At 55.1% G+C, this 17,809-nt stretch overlaps 3 protein-coding genes across 38 annotated transcripts in view; 2 read left to right on the top strand and 1 right to left on the bottom strand.

Annotated features, from left to right (window-relative positions):
* The window catches only part of LOC121063051 (flocculation protein FLO11-like), a 114,271-nt gene extending 106,471 nt beyond the window's left edge, over positions 1–7,800 (top strand). For 28 of the 36 annotated variants that reach the window (XM_040543381.1, XM_040543349.1, XM_040543371.1 and 25 more), the window contains 4 exons: positions 3,721–3,822; positions 5,384–5,491; positions 6,299–6,446; positions 7,463–7,800. In XM_040543381.1, coding sequence (XP_040399315.1) covers positions 3,721–3,822; positions 5,384–5,491; positions 6,299–6,446; positions 7,463–7,796 — 692 coding nt within the window. In that variant the 3' untranslated portion in view covers positions 7,797–7,800. Of the gene's footprint in view, positions 1–3,720; positions 4,291–4,760; positions 4,833–4,921; positions 5,032–5,383; positions 5,492–6,298; positions 6,447–7,462 lie in introns of those variants that run through there. The other 8 variants (XM_040543354.1, XM_040543347.1, XR_005815804.1 and 5 more) reach the window with 8 other exon arrangements.
* A 2,925-nt stretch (positions 7,801–10,725) lies between these two features.
* LOC121063050 (olfactory receptor 14C36-like) lies at positions 10,726–11,295 on the bottom strand. The gene has a single exon (XM_040543344.1). The coding sequence runs from the start codon at positions 11,293–11,295 to the stop codon at positions 10,726–10,728; it is 570 nt and encodes a 189-aa protein (XP_040399278.1).
* A 5,469-nt stretch (positions 11,296–16,764) lies between these two features.
* On the top strand, positions 16,765–17,334 carry LOC121063070 (olfactory receptor 14C36-like). The gene has a single exon (XM_040543405.1). The coding sequence runs from the start codon at positions 16,765–16,767 to the stop codon at positions 17,332–17,334; it is 570 nt and encodes a 189-aa protein (XP_040399339.1).
* The last annotated feature ends 475 nt before the right edge of the window (positions 17,335–17,809 follow it).

Below are 17,809 nucleotides of genomic sequence, written 5' to 3'. Positions count from 1 at the left end.
GTTCAGCTGGCCTTAGATATTGCTGAACGAGAAAAGTGGCCAGTTCTCTATCTCTATACTGATTCATGGATGGTAGCAAATGCCCTGTGGGGGTGGCTACAACAATGGAAGCAGAACAACTGGGAACGCCGGGGCAAACCCATCTGGGCTGCTGCATTGTGGCAAGATATTGCTGCCCGGGTAGAGAACCTGGTTGTAAAGGTACGCCATGTAGATGCTCATGTGCCCAAGAATCGGGCTACTGAAGAACATCAAAACAACCAGCAGGTGGATCAGGCTGCTAAGATTGAAGTGGCTCAGGTGGACCTGGACTGGCAACATAAAGGTGAATTATTTATAGCCCGATGGGCCCATGACACCTCAGGCCATCAAGGTAGAGATGCAACATACAGATGGGCTCGTGACCGAGGGGTGGACCTGACCATGGACACTATAGCACAGGTTATTCATGATTGTGAAACATGTGCTGCAATTAAACAAGCCAAACGGTCAAAGCCTCTCTGGTATGGAGGACGATGGCTGAAATACAAATATGGAGAGGCCTGGCAGATTGATTACATCACACTCCCCCAAACCCGCAACGGCAAGCGCCACGTACTTACAATGGTGGAAGCAACCACCGGATGGCTGGAAACATATCCTGTGCCCCATGCCACCGCCCGGAACACTATCCTGGGCCTTGAAAAGCAAGTCCTATGGCGACATGGCACCCCAGAAAGAATTGAGTCAGACAATGGGACTCATTTCCGAAACAACCTTATAGACACTTGGGCCAAAGAACATGGTATTGAGTGGGTGTATCACATCCCTTATCATGCACCAGCCTCCGGGAAAGTTGAACGATACAATGGACTGTTAAAGACTACACTGAAAGCAATGGGTGCTGGGACATTCAAAAATTGGGAAACACATCTGGCAAAGGCCACCTGGTTAGTCAATACTAGAGGATCTGCCAACCGAGCTGGACCTGCCCAATCAAACCTGTTACGCACTGTAGAAGGGGATAAAGTTCCTGTAGTGCACGTAAGAAACATGCTGGGTAAGACAGTCTGGGCTACTCCCGCCTCAGGAAAAGGCAAGCCCATTCGTGGGATTGCTTTTGCTCGGGGACCTGGATGCACTTGGTGGGTAATGCAAGAGAATGGGGAGGTCCGGTGTGTACCTCAAGGGGACCTAATACTGGGTGAGAATAGCCCATGAGTTGAATTATAATATGTTAATTATCATATAACACTGTATGTCACCGCTACCATGGTTGCTATATATCATAGATGAAAATGGTGATTAATTAGAAAGTATTGGAAAGAGTGTAACCTGAGCATGACATAAATGGTATGGAATAAGGGGTGGATATCTGTCCTGGTTTCAGTTAGGACAGAGTTAATTTTCCTCCTAGTAGCTGGCAGGGTGCTATGTTTTGGATTAGGATGAGAAGAGCGCTGATAACATGCTGATGTTTTAATTGTTGTAGAGCAGTGCTTACACCAAGCCAAGGACTTTTCAGCCTCTCTCTGTCCTGCTAGCGAGCAGGCTAGGGATGCAGCAGAAGCTGGGAGGGGACAGACCCAGGACAGCTGACCCAAACTGGCCAAAGGGGTATTCCATACCATCTGACGTCATGCTGAACAATATATAGGGGTGGCTAGCCGGGGTGGAGGGGTGGCCGGCTGCTCGGGGATAGGCTGGGCATCGGTCAACGGGTGGTGAGCAATTGCATTGTGCATCACTTATTTCGTACACATTATTACTATTAATACTATTATTATTATTATTATTGTTGTTATTCTTTTCCCTGTCTTAATAAACTGTCTTTATCTCATCTCACAGGCTTCACTTTCCCGTTTCTCTCCCCCATCCCGGAGAGGGAGGGGGGAGGGTGAGCGAACGGCTGTGTGGTGTTTGACTGCCAGCCGGGCTAAACCACAACAATCTTTGTCCCATGACATTGCCTCAGCCCCTTCAGTCACTGCAGGGTGCTGGGGAAGAGGGAGAGCACAGCGTGCCATGGGAACTTCTCTCATCTCTGCTTGATTTTAGATGACGATGCTGGTTCTCCATATCCAGCTTCTCAGCTGGATCCTTGTTTGGAGCCTCAGGAGGATCCCCGAGGTACGTTGCGAGTGTGCTTCCTTGAAGGAAGATGGCTAATGGGCTGTAATACTTTATTCAGAGTCTTCCAAGTGGGTATGTGCCTTGAGGAGGCTTGCACAAATGAGCCCTGAATATTTCTTCACTTGGAGAGATGCCACCCCTGCCCCTCTCCATAGAGAGGGAGGAACCCAGGCTTTTCTTCCTGTTTGGGCCATGTCATTACCTGACCCCCAGCCAGTGCCTCCCGGTCACTGAGGAAGAGGCAGGCCCCAAGAGGCAATGGAAGCTCCCCTTACCTGTGTCTGATCCCACTTGTGCCCACAGGCAGTACTGGTCAAGTGCCTCCATGGAATCCTGCTCCTGAGCCTGCCAGTATGGGTCCCACAGGTGGTAAGTTGTCAGTGTTCATTTCCTTGCTATTTGTTAACGGTTTGTTGAGCTAGCTCAGCAAGGGTTCAGCTGCTCACTGGCCAGGGGGCTTCTCCATGACAAACATGGGTGATCATTTTTCCTGGGGTCTGCACGCTCCCCCTGCAGTGGGGTCTTCCTTTGTGGCCAGCAGAGATCTTCCCGTAAGAAACACCTGAGGGGCCACATCTTTGGCGGCGTGGTCCCTGCGGGCTGTTGCGCACAGCCTCGAGAGAGGATTTGGGAAGAGGCCAAGAGGGAGCCTACAGCTCAGCAGGCCCCTTTGCGGCTTTGGAAATCCTGGCTCGTGTCTGGGTCCCACATCATTGCCTGAGCCCCCTCCAGTCGCTGCAGGTCACTAAGGAAGAGGTAGATCACACCACGCAAGGGGAACATTTCTCTTCTGTGCTTGATTGCAGCAGTTCTCGCAGGCACTGGCTACTCGACACCTCAGCCTGATGTGGACCACGAGCCTCAGGTTAATCTGCCAGGTAAGTCAGCGGAAGGAAGGAGCATCTAGGTGCCGCAGAGCCAGCAGGCACCTTGCGCTTGAGTTGAGATCTGGGGTGGGCACGGGGACGGCCCTTCTCCGGGCAGCTCCACGCATGCTTAGTTTGTACCAGCACGGTGCCACTGCAGGCACCCAGCAACTGTTTGCAAGATGCTCTTGAGTGGCAGGGAGAGACGAGTGCCGTGGAGCAGTCCCCTCTTTGAACTGCATTCTCTGTCACTCTGGTCAGAAGGAGTATATTGACATAGTTCACAGGAGGGACTCCACTTGTGTTTACAGATGGGACCGAAGGAGAAGGTGATCCAGGTTCCCAGATGGGTTCCAGGACTGAAGCTCTGGGAGATGGCCTGGGTAAGTTGTGGCTTTTGACTTCCTTTGAGAGCTGCCAGCTCAAAGCCCAAATGTCAGCCAGGCATCTCTGCAGCTGGGAGGGTATAGACCGGCACGTGCGTGTGCCCTGTCAAGGCACGACCCCTGGTATGCTCTCCTACTGAGCTCTTGATGTAGATGGCGATGGGACAGAAACTTCTCACGGGTCTTTGGTTGCAGAAGTGTCCCCAGCGAGGGCTTTGCCAGACCCTCGGCTGCTTCCTGCGCTGGAGCCCAGCTGGTATCCCAGGGGTGGGTAGTCATTTCACTGACTTCACAAACGAAGCCCTGGTTCTCCAAATCGCACTGGTGCCAAAGTTAACTTACTACTTTCTGTTCAGGTCCTCTAACAGCGAAGGAAAACGCTGAACTAAGAAAATCTTCCCCAACATCCTCTGACATCGTAGAGGATATCATCAAGGAGTTAGAGGAGGCAGCACCTGGTGGGTATATTTCACTCTGTCCGCCATAAGACTTGGGAAGCTGAGGTTCTAAATCCATGTGTGGACACACCGTAACCTGCACAGCAGGAAGGGATAGATCAGAACGGAGACACTCAATTTCACACCTAGCAGGCACTGGTGAGCCTCAGAGAAGGCCGAGAGCCTCTGCTGCCGCTTGTGGGTCAAGCCACCTCTCAGGGGCAGCTGCTAGCCCAGCATTACCATAACTGGTCCAAGCTGTTCCGTGAAAACTTTGGTATCCAGCCAGCAGCAACTGGTGTGTGCTTGCAACTGTGCCCACAATACGGTTCAAGGAGGAGCAGTTCCTTATAGTCACACTGTCCTGCTTTCTTCCTAAAGGGATGGTTCGAGAGACTGTGCCGAAGGAGGTGCTTTGGCAAGGAAGTGGTCGCACGCTGCTGCTCCCTGGCAAAAGAACAGAGGCAACACAGGCAACTGCTAGACCAGGTAAAGGCAGTTTCTTGGTCATCCGCTGTCACCAACCAGAACCAGCATGCGTGTGCAGGTTCTTGCCCTGGTACCCGCTCTTGCACCTCATGTGAACAGCCAAACCCAAGAGTGTCAGTAGGCAGCAAGTGTTGCAGAGGAAGGCAGGAGTGGCTCCCTGAGGATGGCTGTCTTCCCCGGGCTGTGACAGCATGTGACAGCAGTGCAGCGGAGAGATGCTCACAAAGCTCTGTGGCTGTGGTTACAGAGGGGTCACCTCCCAGCGCACCCAGTTCCCAGGGATTTTGGAACCTTGCTCTTGGGGGAACGAGGCCATGAGAAGCCCACTGAGCAGACAGTGGGAAACGGGACCCCTCCTGTGAGCTGAGGCCCCGAGTGATGCCCTGACCCAGTGTAAACGGGGCACTGCCATAGAGCTACTGATGTAGGTGTCGATGTGACAGAAACTTCTCACGGGTCTTTGGTTGCAGAAGTGTCCCCAGGGAGGGCTTTGCCAGATCCTCGGCTGCTTCCTGCGCTGGAGCCCAGCTGGTATCCCAGGGGTGGGTAGTCATTTCACTGACTTCACAAACGAAGCCCTGGTTCTCCAAATTGCACTGGTGCCAAAGTTAACTTACTACTTTCTGTACAGGTCCTCTAAGAGCAAAGGATAAAGCTGAAAGAATAAAACCTTCCCTGTTGTCCTCTCACATCATAGAGAAAATCAGAAAGGACTTAGAGAAGGCAGCACCTGGTGGGTATATTTCACTCTGTCCGCCATAAGACTTGGGAAGCTGAGGTTCTAAATCCATGTGTGGACACACCGTAACCTGCACAGCAGGAAGGGATTGATCAGAACGGAGACACTCAGTTTCACACTTAGCAGGCACTGGTGAACGCCAGAGACGGCCGAGAGCCTCTGCTGCCGCTTGTGGGTCAAGCCACCTCTCAGGGGCAGCTGCTAGCCCAGCATTACCATAACTGGTCCAAGCTGTTCCGTGAAAACTTTGGTATCCAGCCAGCAGCAACTGGTGTGTGCTTGCAACTGTGCCCACAATACGGTTCAAGGAGGAGCAGTTCCTTATAGTCACACTGTCCTGCTTTCTTCCTAAAGGGATGGTTCGAGAGACTGTGCCGAAGAAGGTGCTTTGGCAAGGAAGTGGTCGCACGCTGCTGCTCCCTGGCAAAAGAACAGAGGCAACACAGGCAACTGCTAGACCAGGTAAAGGCTGTTTCTTGGTCATCCGCTGTCACCAACCAGAACCAGCATGCGTGTGCAGGTTCTTGCCCTGGTACCCGCTCTTGCACCTCATGTGAACAGCCAAACCCAAGAGTGTCAGTAGGCAGCAAGTGTTGCAGAGGAAGGCAGGAGTGGCTCCCTGAGGATGGCTGTCTTCCCCGGGCTGTGACAGCAGTGCAGCGGAGAGACGCTCACAAAGTTCTGTGGCTGTGGTTACAGAGGGGTCACCTCCCAGCGCACCCAGTTCCCAGGGATTTTGGAACCTTTCTCTTGGGGGAACGAGGCCATGAGAAGCCCACTGAGCAGACGATGGGAAACGGGACACCCTCCTGTGAGCTGAGACCCAGAGTGATGCCCTGACCCAGTGCAGATGGGGCACTGCCTCCCTGGCTCTCCTGGGCTCCCAAATTTTGTTCAGTTTTGTCCCTAAGGCTCCGAGTGTGCCTCAAGCAGCGAAGGTGGGCAAGCACCTAAGAACTTTTTGAACTCCAAAGAGCTGGGGGAGCAAACCTGAGACACTGGGCTCTCAGCATTATGGCAGGGAAAACAAAGGATGGAGGGTAAACAAAGCTGAGAGGCAAAAGGGAGGCTCCAGAGTGCATTGAGTTGCAGTGACTTTGGCAGATTCCCCAGCTTCTGCTGAACCTCGGGAAGCATTGCGGCCTGAGGATTTTCACTTGCTCAAAGATGTTATCCAAATGAAAAAGAACACTTCCTGGCAATGTCAGACCTCCTGTGAGATTACCAGTAGCGCACAGGACACAGCAATGTCCACAATTGTTCTTCCAGGCGTGGATGGGGAGAACAATGCAAACACAGCAAAACCCCAAAATTTCCAAAGTTACTGCATAGAAGGCGCTGCGGCATTCTTGGTTCCCCTCCTGCTTGTGACAGTTACGTGCTGCGTGCTTATCCGGCGTTGGAGGCAGAAAAATCAGTGAGTTGTTGTTCCCCCGCTCCCTCTCCTCCTCTCCCCCTCCCAAATTCTTTACCGTATCTTTGTCAACATTATTATATGGCTGCTGCCAGCCAGGAAGCAGTTGTCATTAGCGTATTGTGAAGTGAGCAGTTAGTTTTTGACCAGACTCTTCTGAAATTTCTGCTGTCCAGTGTTTTAGGTGGCCTCTAATTCCTGGGCATTCTGTTCGGGAGCCCATTTTTCTGTTGCTGGTCTTAGCCAAGCTTGGCCCTTCCACAGCAAGAGCAGAGCCAGGGACAGCCGTAGGCAAAGCAAGGTCAGGAAGAGAAATGCAGGAGCTGAGAGAGAGTGCCATCAGAGAGAGAAGCACAGCAGTGCCAGTTGCCCCCCAGCACAAGGCATCCTGTTCTGGGATGCCCTGAATTGCAGGTGTCCGCCTCAGCCAAGGTGTGCCAGCTACTGGGAGCATGGGGATGAGCCCTGCCAGCTGCGGGCATTGCCTTGGAGAGGGGCACTCAGTGTGTCACAGCCGCACCTGAGCGCTGCCAGCGTGCATCTTCAGCACAGACAGGGCTTGTGTGTTTAATTACACATCCCAAAGAGCGGATGGGCAGCACCTCACCGAACAGTGAGCCGAGGCTGTCACCTTGTTGGGCCAGGGCCAGGGCCGGGCAGGGAGCTGAGTGCTGGTCCTTGCCAGGCGCTCTGGGGAAGGGCAGTCGGTGGCTGTGGTGACCCGGCCGTGCTGAGCCCGGCTTTGGACCCCTGTCTCTGCAGGGGCCAGGTCTTCTTGCTGGGACAGCACGTGCAGAGCAGGCAGGTCAGGATGGCTGGCGAGGCGCTGGGGAGGAGACGAGCTGGGGTAGGATGTGGAGGGGAGTAGAGTCCCAGCCGAGGGCACAGGGCACCCCGTTTTCTGCACAGAGCACTGTGTGCCCACAGCTGACGCACAGCCGGGTGCCTGCACCCCGCTGCCTTGCACTCGCCTGGCACCGCAGCTGCAGCACAGCCTCAGGAAGTTCCTGTCTCCGCAGGTGCCTCGCCGCAGCCCAGGCAGCGCAGACTGACACCCGCAGCCGCTCCGTGAGCCCGTACAGGCGGCCTGACCACCGTGGTATGCCTGAGAGCCGGGCCCGACGCCAGCGGCCACCATCAGTGCCTGGAAGACCGGCCCGCCTGCCACCAGCCCGGCCTCCACGGCCCCCACGCCCGGCACCAGATCAATGGAAGGCGCGCGACCGGCCCAGTACCCCCCAGTCCTCGTGGACACAGACATCACCTCCACGGCCCCCCCCACCCTCCTCCAAGGGCTGGGGCAGGCCCCCCCAGGGTGCAGCCCAGGCCACAGTTTCAATAAATATTGAATAATACAGCACAGCAGTCCGGGTCTTATGTACAGCAATACCCAGGAACCCACAGCAGGACTTTGTGACTGATCGAGAAGTAACCGTGAGGGTCCTCGGTGCTGGGGGTCAGCCAGACTGTGCCCACCATGCAGGGAACGCAGGGGAAGGGAGTTGGGGAGCAGCGCAGCAGGAGCAGACAGAAGGGCTGTGAGCGCGGCAGCGACCCTGCACAGCGCTCACCTGAGAAGCCCCTGTTCAAACTGGCTGTGCCACAGCCACACACAAGCCCGGGCCCTTCCTGATCCTGGGCCGAGGCCAGGCTCCCCACAGCCAGCCCTCCTCGGGTCCTGACACTGCACGGATGGCCGATTTTGGCCAGGGTGCTCCATGCCAACACTCCCACGGCTCAGCTCTCCTCAAGGGGTACAAGAAAAAATTCCCAACTCTTTGGAGTCAGGGCTGGGATTGCCACACGCTGCCACAAGCAACTGGAACCAGAAGCCAAAGGAGAGAAGGCTCTCAGTTAAAGGTTAATGGGTGCACGGTTAACGGTTGGACCTGATGATCTCAGAGATCTTTTCCAACCTAAGTGATTCCATGATTCTATCATGCTCCGAAAGCTTTTGCTTTGAGGTGAACAAGTGCAAGGGCGGTCTTCTCGGAGATGCCTGTTTGGGTATCATTTCAGCTCCTTCCAGCTGTTTGCTGTGAATAGGCCGTAGCTCAGGATGCAAAAATGAAACAGGAAATTGCAAAGTTGAAATGAGGTGAAAAATGAAGGTAAGGGCCCTTCTACAATTTCTGCTGCAGCAACTAAATCTCTGTACCCAAGCCTGGCACCAAGGCTGCTGCACCAGTCCCAGGCCTGAATGTCGATCCTCTGGTGATGCCAACCACCCCACCTCATATCCTGTGTGCTGCAGGGTTGCTGCAGAGGGTCTGGGACCTGGGCAGGAGCCCCAAGAGGACACAAGCGTCCATGGTGATGCTCAGAGGATCTGTGAATGTGTGTGTGAATCTAGAGAGTGTGTGCGTGTGTTCTTTCAGCTCTGGTGACATTTATGGTGGTGGGACATCTCCATCCCCAAGGGCGGGGCAGCCATTCCACCTCTGGGCTCTCAGTGTCCAGATCAGCTTTGCCGATTTTTTGTTTGTTTGTTTGTTTTTTCTGGGCAGGGAGGAGGGCCTGCAGCCTTGCAAGACCAACAGCGTCGGGTTTTGATCTTCAGCTGAAGTCCCAGTTCCCTTAGCCCAACTAGTTAAGTGGTAAGCGAAAGAGCAGCAAGGACTCAAAGGGTTCCATGGAGTAATATGGCGATGCCAAAGAAAGCCAGGACAGGGAGAGACAATCAAGCATTGGGAATTTCTGTTATTTCTTGGGTTGTGGAGCAATGAATTCATAACCTCATCCCCATGGCCTTAATGGCAGAAGTTCTGATGGCTTGGAAAGGAGACCAGGGTTTGCTCCAGGTGTTTGGACTGCAGGGGATGACAGGGAGGTGCCTCAATCCCCCTTACCCCAGCATTGCTGGGAGCTGCTCCTTCCCACTCCCTGGAGCTGCCCCTGCTGGGAGCTGTGTCTCTGTGCCCACGTCTTCTCCCTGTCTGTGCTCCCAGACCCCATCCCACCTGCTGTGTGCTCAGCTCTGCCCTGCAGACTCCCCTAGCAGCAGGGCATGGTCCAGGAGCACTGCTGTTTATACAGGGGTTATGCAGCAGGTGAGAGCAACCCTGCTAAACCTGGAAAGTTGCTATAGGTTCTCTAAGGCTCGGGTGTTTTCTTCGGATACTTCCAGATTTTTTCACCTCTCAGTGGAAGAGGTCTGGAGATTCAGCACCGTGTTCAGAACTGAGAGTTCCCATCTCAAAATTCTCACCTCACCAGCCAGCAGTAGAAAACAAAAAGCACACTCTCCTTCCCTTTCAGGTACACGGTGCCTCGATCTTCTTCAAAAATCCACTCATAAATGTTCTGAGGGTGGTGATGTGGAGCTGTGAGCAGCCTGTGCCATGCAGCAGCCTCTGGACAGCAGAAGGACCCTGCAGTGACCCTACGCTGGCTGTGCTCGTCAGGCTGGGAAGCTGACCTAGCCAGGTGGGTATCACTACTGCTCACAGAGCCCACCAGGGCTCTATGGAGGTGAAAAGTGCTTGGAGGGACTTTGGAGCATTTCCAAGGGCATTAGATATTCCAGGCGTGCCTCTAGATCCAGGCAGTGATACACCAGTGAGAGTGATGTGAATCCCTCTCCAGCCTCCCATCCCTCCGCTGGGTCCCCACTGCCTCCCCAGCAACCACAGAGTCCCCGTTTGCCTGGGGATACCTGGATCGAGTGATTTTCATAGAAGTGAGCACACCTGGAGTGATCTCTCACTTTGTGGAGAGCCATTCACTGCCCACCTGAGGCACATGTGTCCCCTGCAGATTCCCTCTTTTCCCATATTGTCCTCCTGATGGATGGGTGTCTTCCATGCCATTTAGGAAAACCCTGGATATGTCCCCCAGTGGCGCTCACCATCTCCACTGCCACTAGTCACTGTCACGTAAATCCTAAATCCAAACCTGTCTCTAGCAGGTCATGACGAGACAACGAGTTTTGTGCTCCCAAATACATGGATAAAAAGGCCCTTTTGGGGTCCTATTAGTTTTGGCACCAGCTTAGGAAGAAGAGCCCAGCCCAGTGCACATGAGAGAGCCCATTTTACTACAGAGATGGTACAAAAAGTCAGGTCTGAGCCCATGTTAGACAGACTTTTCCACAGCCTCCAGGTGCAAAAGAGCAGGTCAGTTCCTCAGATGTAGTGAGACAAATCCAATCATTTGTGCGGGAAAATGATAAGGAGAAATAACAACAGTAATGCAGTGAATAAACAAAGCCCTGGCCCAATATGGCGTTTGCAGGGAACAATTTCTGGAGACAGATGGGAAGCTTTAGCTCTTAAAAAAATGTCTATGGCATTACTTTCCTAATGGCATCCTTGATCTCCTGGTTCCTCATGCTGTAGATGAGGGGGTTCAGTGCTGGAGGCACCACCGAGTACAGAACTGCCATCACCAGGTCCAGGGATGGGGAGGAGATAGAGGGGGGCTTCAAGTAGGCAAAAATCACATTACTAATAAATAGGGAGACGACGGCCAGGTGAGGGAGGCACGTGGAAAAGGCTTTGTGCCATCCCTGCTCAGAGGGGATCCTCAGCACAGCCCTGAAGATCTGCACATAGGACAGCACAATGAAAATAAAAGCACTAAATGCTAAACAAAGACAAACCACAAGAAGCCCAGCTTCCCTCATGGAGGAGTCTGAGCAGGAGAGCTTGAGGATCTGGGGGATTTCACAGAAGAACTGGTCCACAGCATTGCCTTGGCAGAGAGGAAGAGAAAATGTATTGGCAGTGTGCAGGAGAGCATAGAGGAAACCACTGCCCCAGGCAGCTGCTGCCATGGTGGCACAGGCTCTGCTGCCCAGGAGGGTCCCATAGTGCAGGGGCTTGCAGATGGCCACGTAGCGGTCGTAGGCCATGATGGTGAGGACAGAATACTCTGCTGTCATCAAGAAAAGAAGCAAAAATACCTGGGCTGCACATCCCCAGTAGGAAATGGCCCTGGTGTCCCAGAGGAAATTGACCATGGCTTTGGGGACAGTGGTGGAGATGGATCCCAGATCAAGGAGGGCGAGGTTGAGGAGGAAGAAGTACATGGGGGTGTGGACGCGGTGGTGGCAGGCTACGGCGGTGAGGATGAGGCCGTTGCCCAGGAGGGCAGCCAGGTAGATGCCCAGGAAGAGCCCGAAGTGCAGGAGCTGCAGCTCCCGCGTGTCTGCGAATGCCAGCAGGGGGAACTCGGTGATGGAGCTGCTGTTGGACATCTGATCCCTTTGCTCATGGGGTTCTGCCAAAGGAATAAGCCAACACACAGGTTAGGACTGCTCCAATCCAATCTCTTTCCACTCCTTGCCCTCCAGTCCCACAGCATCACCCCAAAGCACATGGCCACTCACCTTACTTTCAGCACCCTTGTGCACCTCCGTGGCTGGAGCCCTGCTTCATGCTGGCTCAGGGCACTGTGAAAAGCAGGGTCTCTTCTCCTGAAGGACTCAGCCCCACTCTACATCGGCTGCCCCGTTGGAAAGGTGCTGAGATACTCCAAAATTCATCATTTACCTCTCATGTCACCTACTTGCAATGCAGAAGGGCTTCTCAGCACCTTGCAGCAGAAGAAGCTCCTGGGTGTGCTCTAAGAGGTTGCCTGCAGAGAGCCAGCTCGCTGCCCAGCCCCACGCACCGTGCTGTCAGGTCCCACGGACGGAGGTGCTCCGAAGGACTGGGGCTGGACAAAGCTGCACGGCAGGACCTGCACTGCTGTGTGTGAGCTACCGCAGGGAGTGAGGGGCAAAGCAAGGGCAGCGTGGGCAGGGAGGGAATGGGGGAGCTCCCCAGCACTCCTGCTGACTGGGGACAGGGCAGACAGACTGCACTCGGGAGCTTCGACTCCTCGGGCTCCAGCTGCCAAGGAGGTGACTCAAGCCAGGAGCCCATGGCCTTGGTGACAGAAGCTCTGCTGGCTTGGAGAGGACAAGGACTTGCGCCAGCAAAGGCCTCTGCACTGCAGGGGCAGGGGCAGGGAGGTGCCTGAATCTTCCTGCCATGGTGTTTGTGGTAGCAGCCCCCTCTCCCCCCTGTCTGCTACCTGGGGCTGACCCTGCAGGCGGCTCTCTCCCTGTCCCCACCTCTCCTCCTTGCCCATGCTCACATACATGCCCTGGATGCTGACCCTACAGTGGGAAAACCCTGCTCTGGAGCACGTCCTCCTCCACACCAGAGAAACTGGGAGAGTCCTGGCGGGTGCTCCAGGCTGTGGGACATGCCAGCTCTACCAGACACTCACCTACACCACCCCGCAGCCAGAGACTTACCGTGTGAACGCTGGTGAAGATTCCTCCTGCAGTGAGCTCGCAGTTGTCCTCCCACCCTACGCTGCCTCTCACCTCTCTCTCTGTTTTCTCCTCTCCCCTTGTCCCCTGCAGGCAGAGCCCCCAGCCCTATTAGTGAGCTGCTCCTGGGCAGAGCTGTCTCTCTGCAGCTCTGCTCGCTTGCCATAAGCTCCCTGTGTCCCAGGAGCCCAGCCCAGCCCAGCAGCAGAGGCTCAGCCCAAGGCGTCACTTGCTCTGCCCCTCTTGCATCCCTCGAGACGTCCCTGGGGCTGCAGGGCTGATGGCTCCTGCAGGCAGCACAGTCCCTCCTGGGGCACCTACTTGGAAGCAGACCGACGCAGTCCCTCTCTGCCCCTCTCTGCACACTGGACAGACTGATTCCTGCAGCAGGAGTTGCCCTGCCAGGTCGCGGTGATCTATGGAAGGCGTCAGCGTTCCCCCCTGGAACCCCCTGTTCCTGCCCCAGTGTCAGGCAGGATGTGGGCAGCGGCAGGCAGGGATCCCGTGGTGCAGGGCAGCGGTTCAGCTCGGCCAGTGCTGCTCTCTCAGCTCTCATCAGTGGCCCTGAGGCTGGCAGCTCCCTTTCTGCAGCCCACAGACCCCCAGCAGCTGGGATCCCTCTTGCCTCTGCTCGGTGCAGAGACAGTGGGTGCCTGTGGGCCAGCCCCTTCCCTGAGCTCCCCCTGGGTCAGCAGGTAGGGAGGGGGGCAGTCATTGCTCACACGCACACCAAAAAACAATCCTTATTTCCTTGGAGCAAAGCCATTGCTCACAGGGGTTCCCGGGCTCTTTGTAAAAGGGTGTCCCATTACTGGTCCGTGCTTGGCCCTGGTGCCACAGCTGAGGTACAGCTGCCCAAACGTGCACCAATGCCCTCAGCCAGGAAGAGGCAGGGGGAACTGGAGCCCCTCGTGCTGTCACAGAATGGGGACACTTATGGAATAACTCCTGAGATGTGGCAAGGAGCTCATAGCTCTGGTGGTGCTGTAAAAGACACACGCAGGTTATTCAGGATATAAGACTCATCAGAGCATCACAGGAGAAGCTGGTGGTGGTGACATTGTGGTGAGGGTTACAAATGTGGTGAAAAAGTGGTCCAAGTGTTGTTCAAGCAACCCATGGACATCTCCAGAAGAATGACTTCATCTCTTACAAGGGACTTGAATTTCCCTGGCATTTCCTCATCAAGTACCATGTCAGGGTGCTACAGTGCACCAAGGGGTGCTGGTTCTTTCCGGTCCAATGTGAAAGGAACATGTTCTCTCAGAAAAGACAGCAGTTTTGTTAACATCCCTGAACAGGGCATAGGAATATATCAAATCTTTTGTATCTCCCAGTGCTGGGAGCTCCAAGCAGATACCGCATCAGATGGGCCTCTAGTCAGGCCACAGCATGTGGAGCCGATCCTGCTTTTTAGTGTGCTTGCAAGGGGGTGTTTATATCGACCACATCACTTCAGTCAAAATGACATCACAAGAGTTTCCAGCAGGTTCTTCCCTCATTCTGCAATTTATCCCGGGTTCTGTCGCCTCCCCCAGCTCACTGATAAAGTCCTGCATGAGCAGGTCCCACAATCAGCAGTTCTCCACTCATTACTGGTCTCCAGGCCGAGTATGATCCACTGACTGTCTGAGTCTGACCCTCCAACCACTGCTTTAGTGCTCCATCTAAAGAGAGCCCAGGACCCCCGTGAGCAATGGCTTTGCTCCAAGGAAATAAGTGCCCAGGGCAGGTTTGAATGCCCTCAACGTTTGGTGCCATCTCACTTGGACAAATGGCCCTCTCCCTACCGCCCTGCAGCTGATGCTCAGGCAGGCGGGGGTGTCCCATCTGTGCCCCGTTAGAAGGGCCAGACACATGCACAAGGATGGGACCACTCCTGGCACCTCCAATGCCACCAAGGTTGGTTTGTTTCTTGGTGTGCGTGTGAGCAATGACTGCCCCCCTCCCTACCTGCTGACCCAGGGGGAGCTCAGGGAAGGGGCTGGCCCGCAGGCACCCACTGTCTCTGCACCGAGCAGAGGCAAGAGGGATCCCAGCTGCTGGGGGTCTGTGGGCTGCAGAAAGGGAGCTGCCAGCCTCAGGGCCACTGATGAGAGCTGAGAGAGCAGCACTGGCCGAGCTGAACCGCTGCCCTGCACCACGGGATCCCTGCCTGCCGCTGCCCACATCCTGCCTGACACTGGGGCAGGAACAGGGGGTTCCAGGGGGGGAACGCTGACGCCTTCCATAGATCACCGCGACCTGGCAGGGCAACTCCTGCTGCAGGAATCAGTCTGTCCAGTGTGCAGAGAGGGGCAGAGAGGGACTGCGTCGGTCTGCTTCCAAGTAGGTGCCCCAGGAGGGACTGTGCTGCCTGCAGGAGCCATCAGCCCTGCAGCCCCAGGGACGTCTCGAGGGATGCAAGAGGGGCAGAGCAAGTGACGCCTTGGGCTGAGCCTCTGCTGCTGGGCTGGGCTGGGCTCCTGGGACACAGGGAGCTTATGGCAAGCGAGCAGAGCTGCAGAGAGACAGCTCTGCCCAGGAGCAGCTCACTAATAGGGCTGGGGGCTCTGCCTGCAGGGGACAAGGGGAGAGGAGAAAACAGAGAGAGAGGTGAGAGGCAGCGTAGGGTGGGAGGACAACTGCGAGCTCACTGCAGGAGGAATCTTCACCAGCCTTCACACGGTAAGTCTCTGGCTGCGGGGTGGTGTAGGTGAGTGTCTGGTAGAGCTGGCATGTCCCACAGCCTGGAGCACCCATCAGGACTCTCCCAGTTTCTCTGGTGTGGAGGAGGACGTGCTCCAGAGCAGGGTTTTCCCACTGTAGGGTCAGCATCCAGGGCATGTATGTGAGCATGGGCAGGGAGGAGAGGTGGGGACAGGGAGAGAGCCGCCTGCAGGGTCAGCCCCAGGTAGCAGACGGGGGGAAGAGGGGGCTGCTACCACAAACACCATGGCAGGAAGATTCAGGCACCTCCCTGCCCCTGCCCCTGCAGTGCAGAGGCCTTTGCTGGCGCAAGTCCTTGTCCTCTCCGAGCCAGCAGAGCCTCTGTCACCAAGGCCATGGGCTCCTGGCTTGAGTCACCTCCTTGGCAGCTGGAGCCCGAGGAGGAGAAGCTCCCGAGTGCAGTCTGTCTGCCCTGTCCCCAGTCAGCAGGAGTGCTGGGGAGCTCCCCCATTCCCTCCCTGCCCACGCTGCCCTTGCTTTGCCCCTCACTCCCTGCGGCAGCTCACACACAGCAGTGCAGGTCCTGCCGTGCAGCTTTGTCCAGCCCTGGTCCTTCGGAGCACCTCCGTCCGTGGGACCTGACAGCACGGTGCGTGGGGCTGGGCAGCGAGCTGGCTCTCTGCAGGCAACCTCTTAGAGCACACCCAGGAGCTTCTTCTGCTGCAAGGTGCTGAGAAGCCCTTCTGCATTGCAAGTAGGTGACATGAGAGGTAAATGATGAATTTTGGAGTATCTCAGCACCTTTCCAACGGGGCAGCCAATGTAGAGTGGGGCTGAGTCCTTCAGGAGAAGAGACCCTGCTTCTCACAGTGCCCTGAGCCAGCATGAAGCAGGGCTCCAGCCACGGAGGTGCACAAGGGTGCTGAAAGGAAGGTGAGTGGCCATGTGCTTTGGGGTGATGCTGTGGGACTGGAGGGCAAGGAGTGGAAAGAGATTGGATTGGAGCAGTCCTAACCTGTGAGTTGGCTTATTCCTTTGGCAGAACCCCATGAGCAAAGGGATCAGATGTCCAACAGCAGCTCCATCACCGAGTTCCTCCTGCTGGCATTCGCAGACACGCGGGAGCTGCAGCTCCTGCACTTCGGGCTCTTCCTGGGCATCTACCTGGCTGCCCTCCTGGGCAACGGCCTCATCCTCACCGCCGTAGCCTGCCACCACCGCGTCCACACCCCCATGTACTTCTTCCTCCTCAACCTCGCCCTCCTTGATCTGGGATCCATCTCCACCACTGTCCCCAAAGCCATGGTCAATTTCCTCTGGGACACCAGGGCCATTTCCTACTGGGGATGTGCAGCCCAGGTATTTTTGTTTCTTTTCTTGATGACAGCAGAGTATTCTGTCCTCACCATCATGGCCTACGACCGCTACGTGGCCATCTGCAAGCCCCTGCACTATGGGACCCTCCTGGGCAGCAGAGCCTGTGCCACCATGGCAGCAGCTGCCTGGGGCAGTGGTTTCCTCTATGCTCTCCTGCACACTTCCAATACATTTTCTCTTCCTCTCTGCCAAGGCAATGCTGTGGACCAATTCTTCTGCGAAATCCCCCAGATCCTCAAGCTCTCCTGCTCAGACTCCTCCATGAGGGAAGCTGGGCTTCTTGTGGTTTGTCTTTGTTTAGCATTTAGTGCTTTTATTTTCATTGTGCTGTCCTATGTGCAGATCTTCAGGGCCGTGCTGAGGATCCCCTCTGAGCAGGGATGGCACAAAGCCTTTTCCACGTGCTTCCCTCACCTGGCTGTCGTCTCCCTGTTTGTCAGCACTGGCATGTTTTCCTACCTGAAGCCCCCCTCCATCCCCTCCCCATCCCTGGACCTGGTGATGGCAGTTCTGTACTCGGTGGTGCCTCCAGCACTGAACCCCCTCGTCTACAGCATGAGGAACCAGGATATCAAGGATGCTCTCAGAAAACTGATGAAATAAAGTTTTTCAGAAGCAATGAACTTCCCAGCTTCTGCATTAGACTCATAACGTGGCTCATTAAAGGCACAGCTCCTATTGTAATGTATTTATGGGTACTGTCATTTCTGGTTTTATTTTGCTTTGTTTTCAGTGTTTATTTTATCTGTGGTTTCATTCTCCTGATGCTGTGCACTAAAATGTCATTAGGATTTTGACATTGTTATGTCATCGTACAACTGGTTGCCTGTTAGCAAGCTGTGGATGCATCTTCCTTGGAAGTGTTCAGATCATCAGGCTGGATGGGACTTTGTGCCACACGGTCCGGTGGAAGCTGTCCCTTTCCCATGACAGGGAGGTTGGAACTAGATTCTCTTTAGAGGTCCCTTCCAACCCAAAACATTCTGTGAGTCTCTGATTCTTCATCCCCTTTCTAACTCAGTGTGTACCTGTCTGGTGGAGCCCAGAGACTCCGTCCATGAGGAGTCTTGGTGAATTT

The sequence above is a fragment of the Cygnus olor genome, unplaced genomic scaffold (assembly GCF_009769625.2).
Source record: "Cygnus olor isolate bCygOlo1 unplaced genomic scaffold, bCygOlo1.pri.v2 S100, whole genome shotgun sequence".
Classification (NCBI taxonomy): Eukaryota; Metazoa; Chordata; class Aves; order Anseriformes; family Anatidae; genus Cygnus; species Cygnus olor.
The sequence above is the reverse complement of the archived record's forward strand: the minus strand, read 5'-3'. Positions and strand labels throughout refer to the sequence as shown.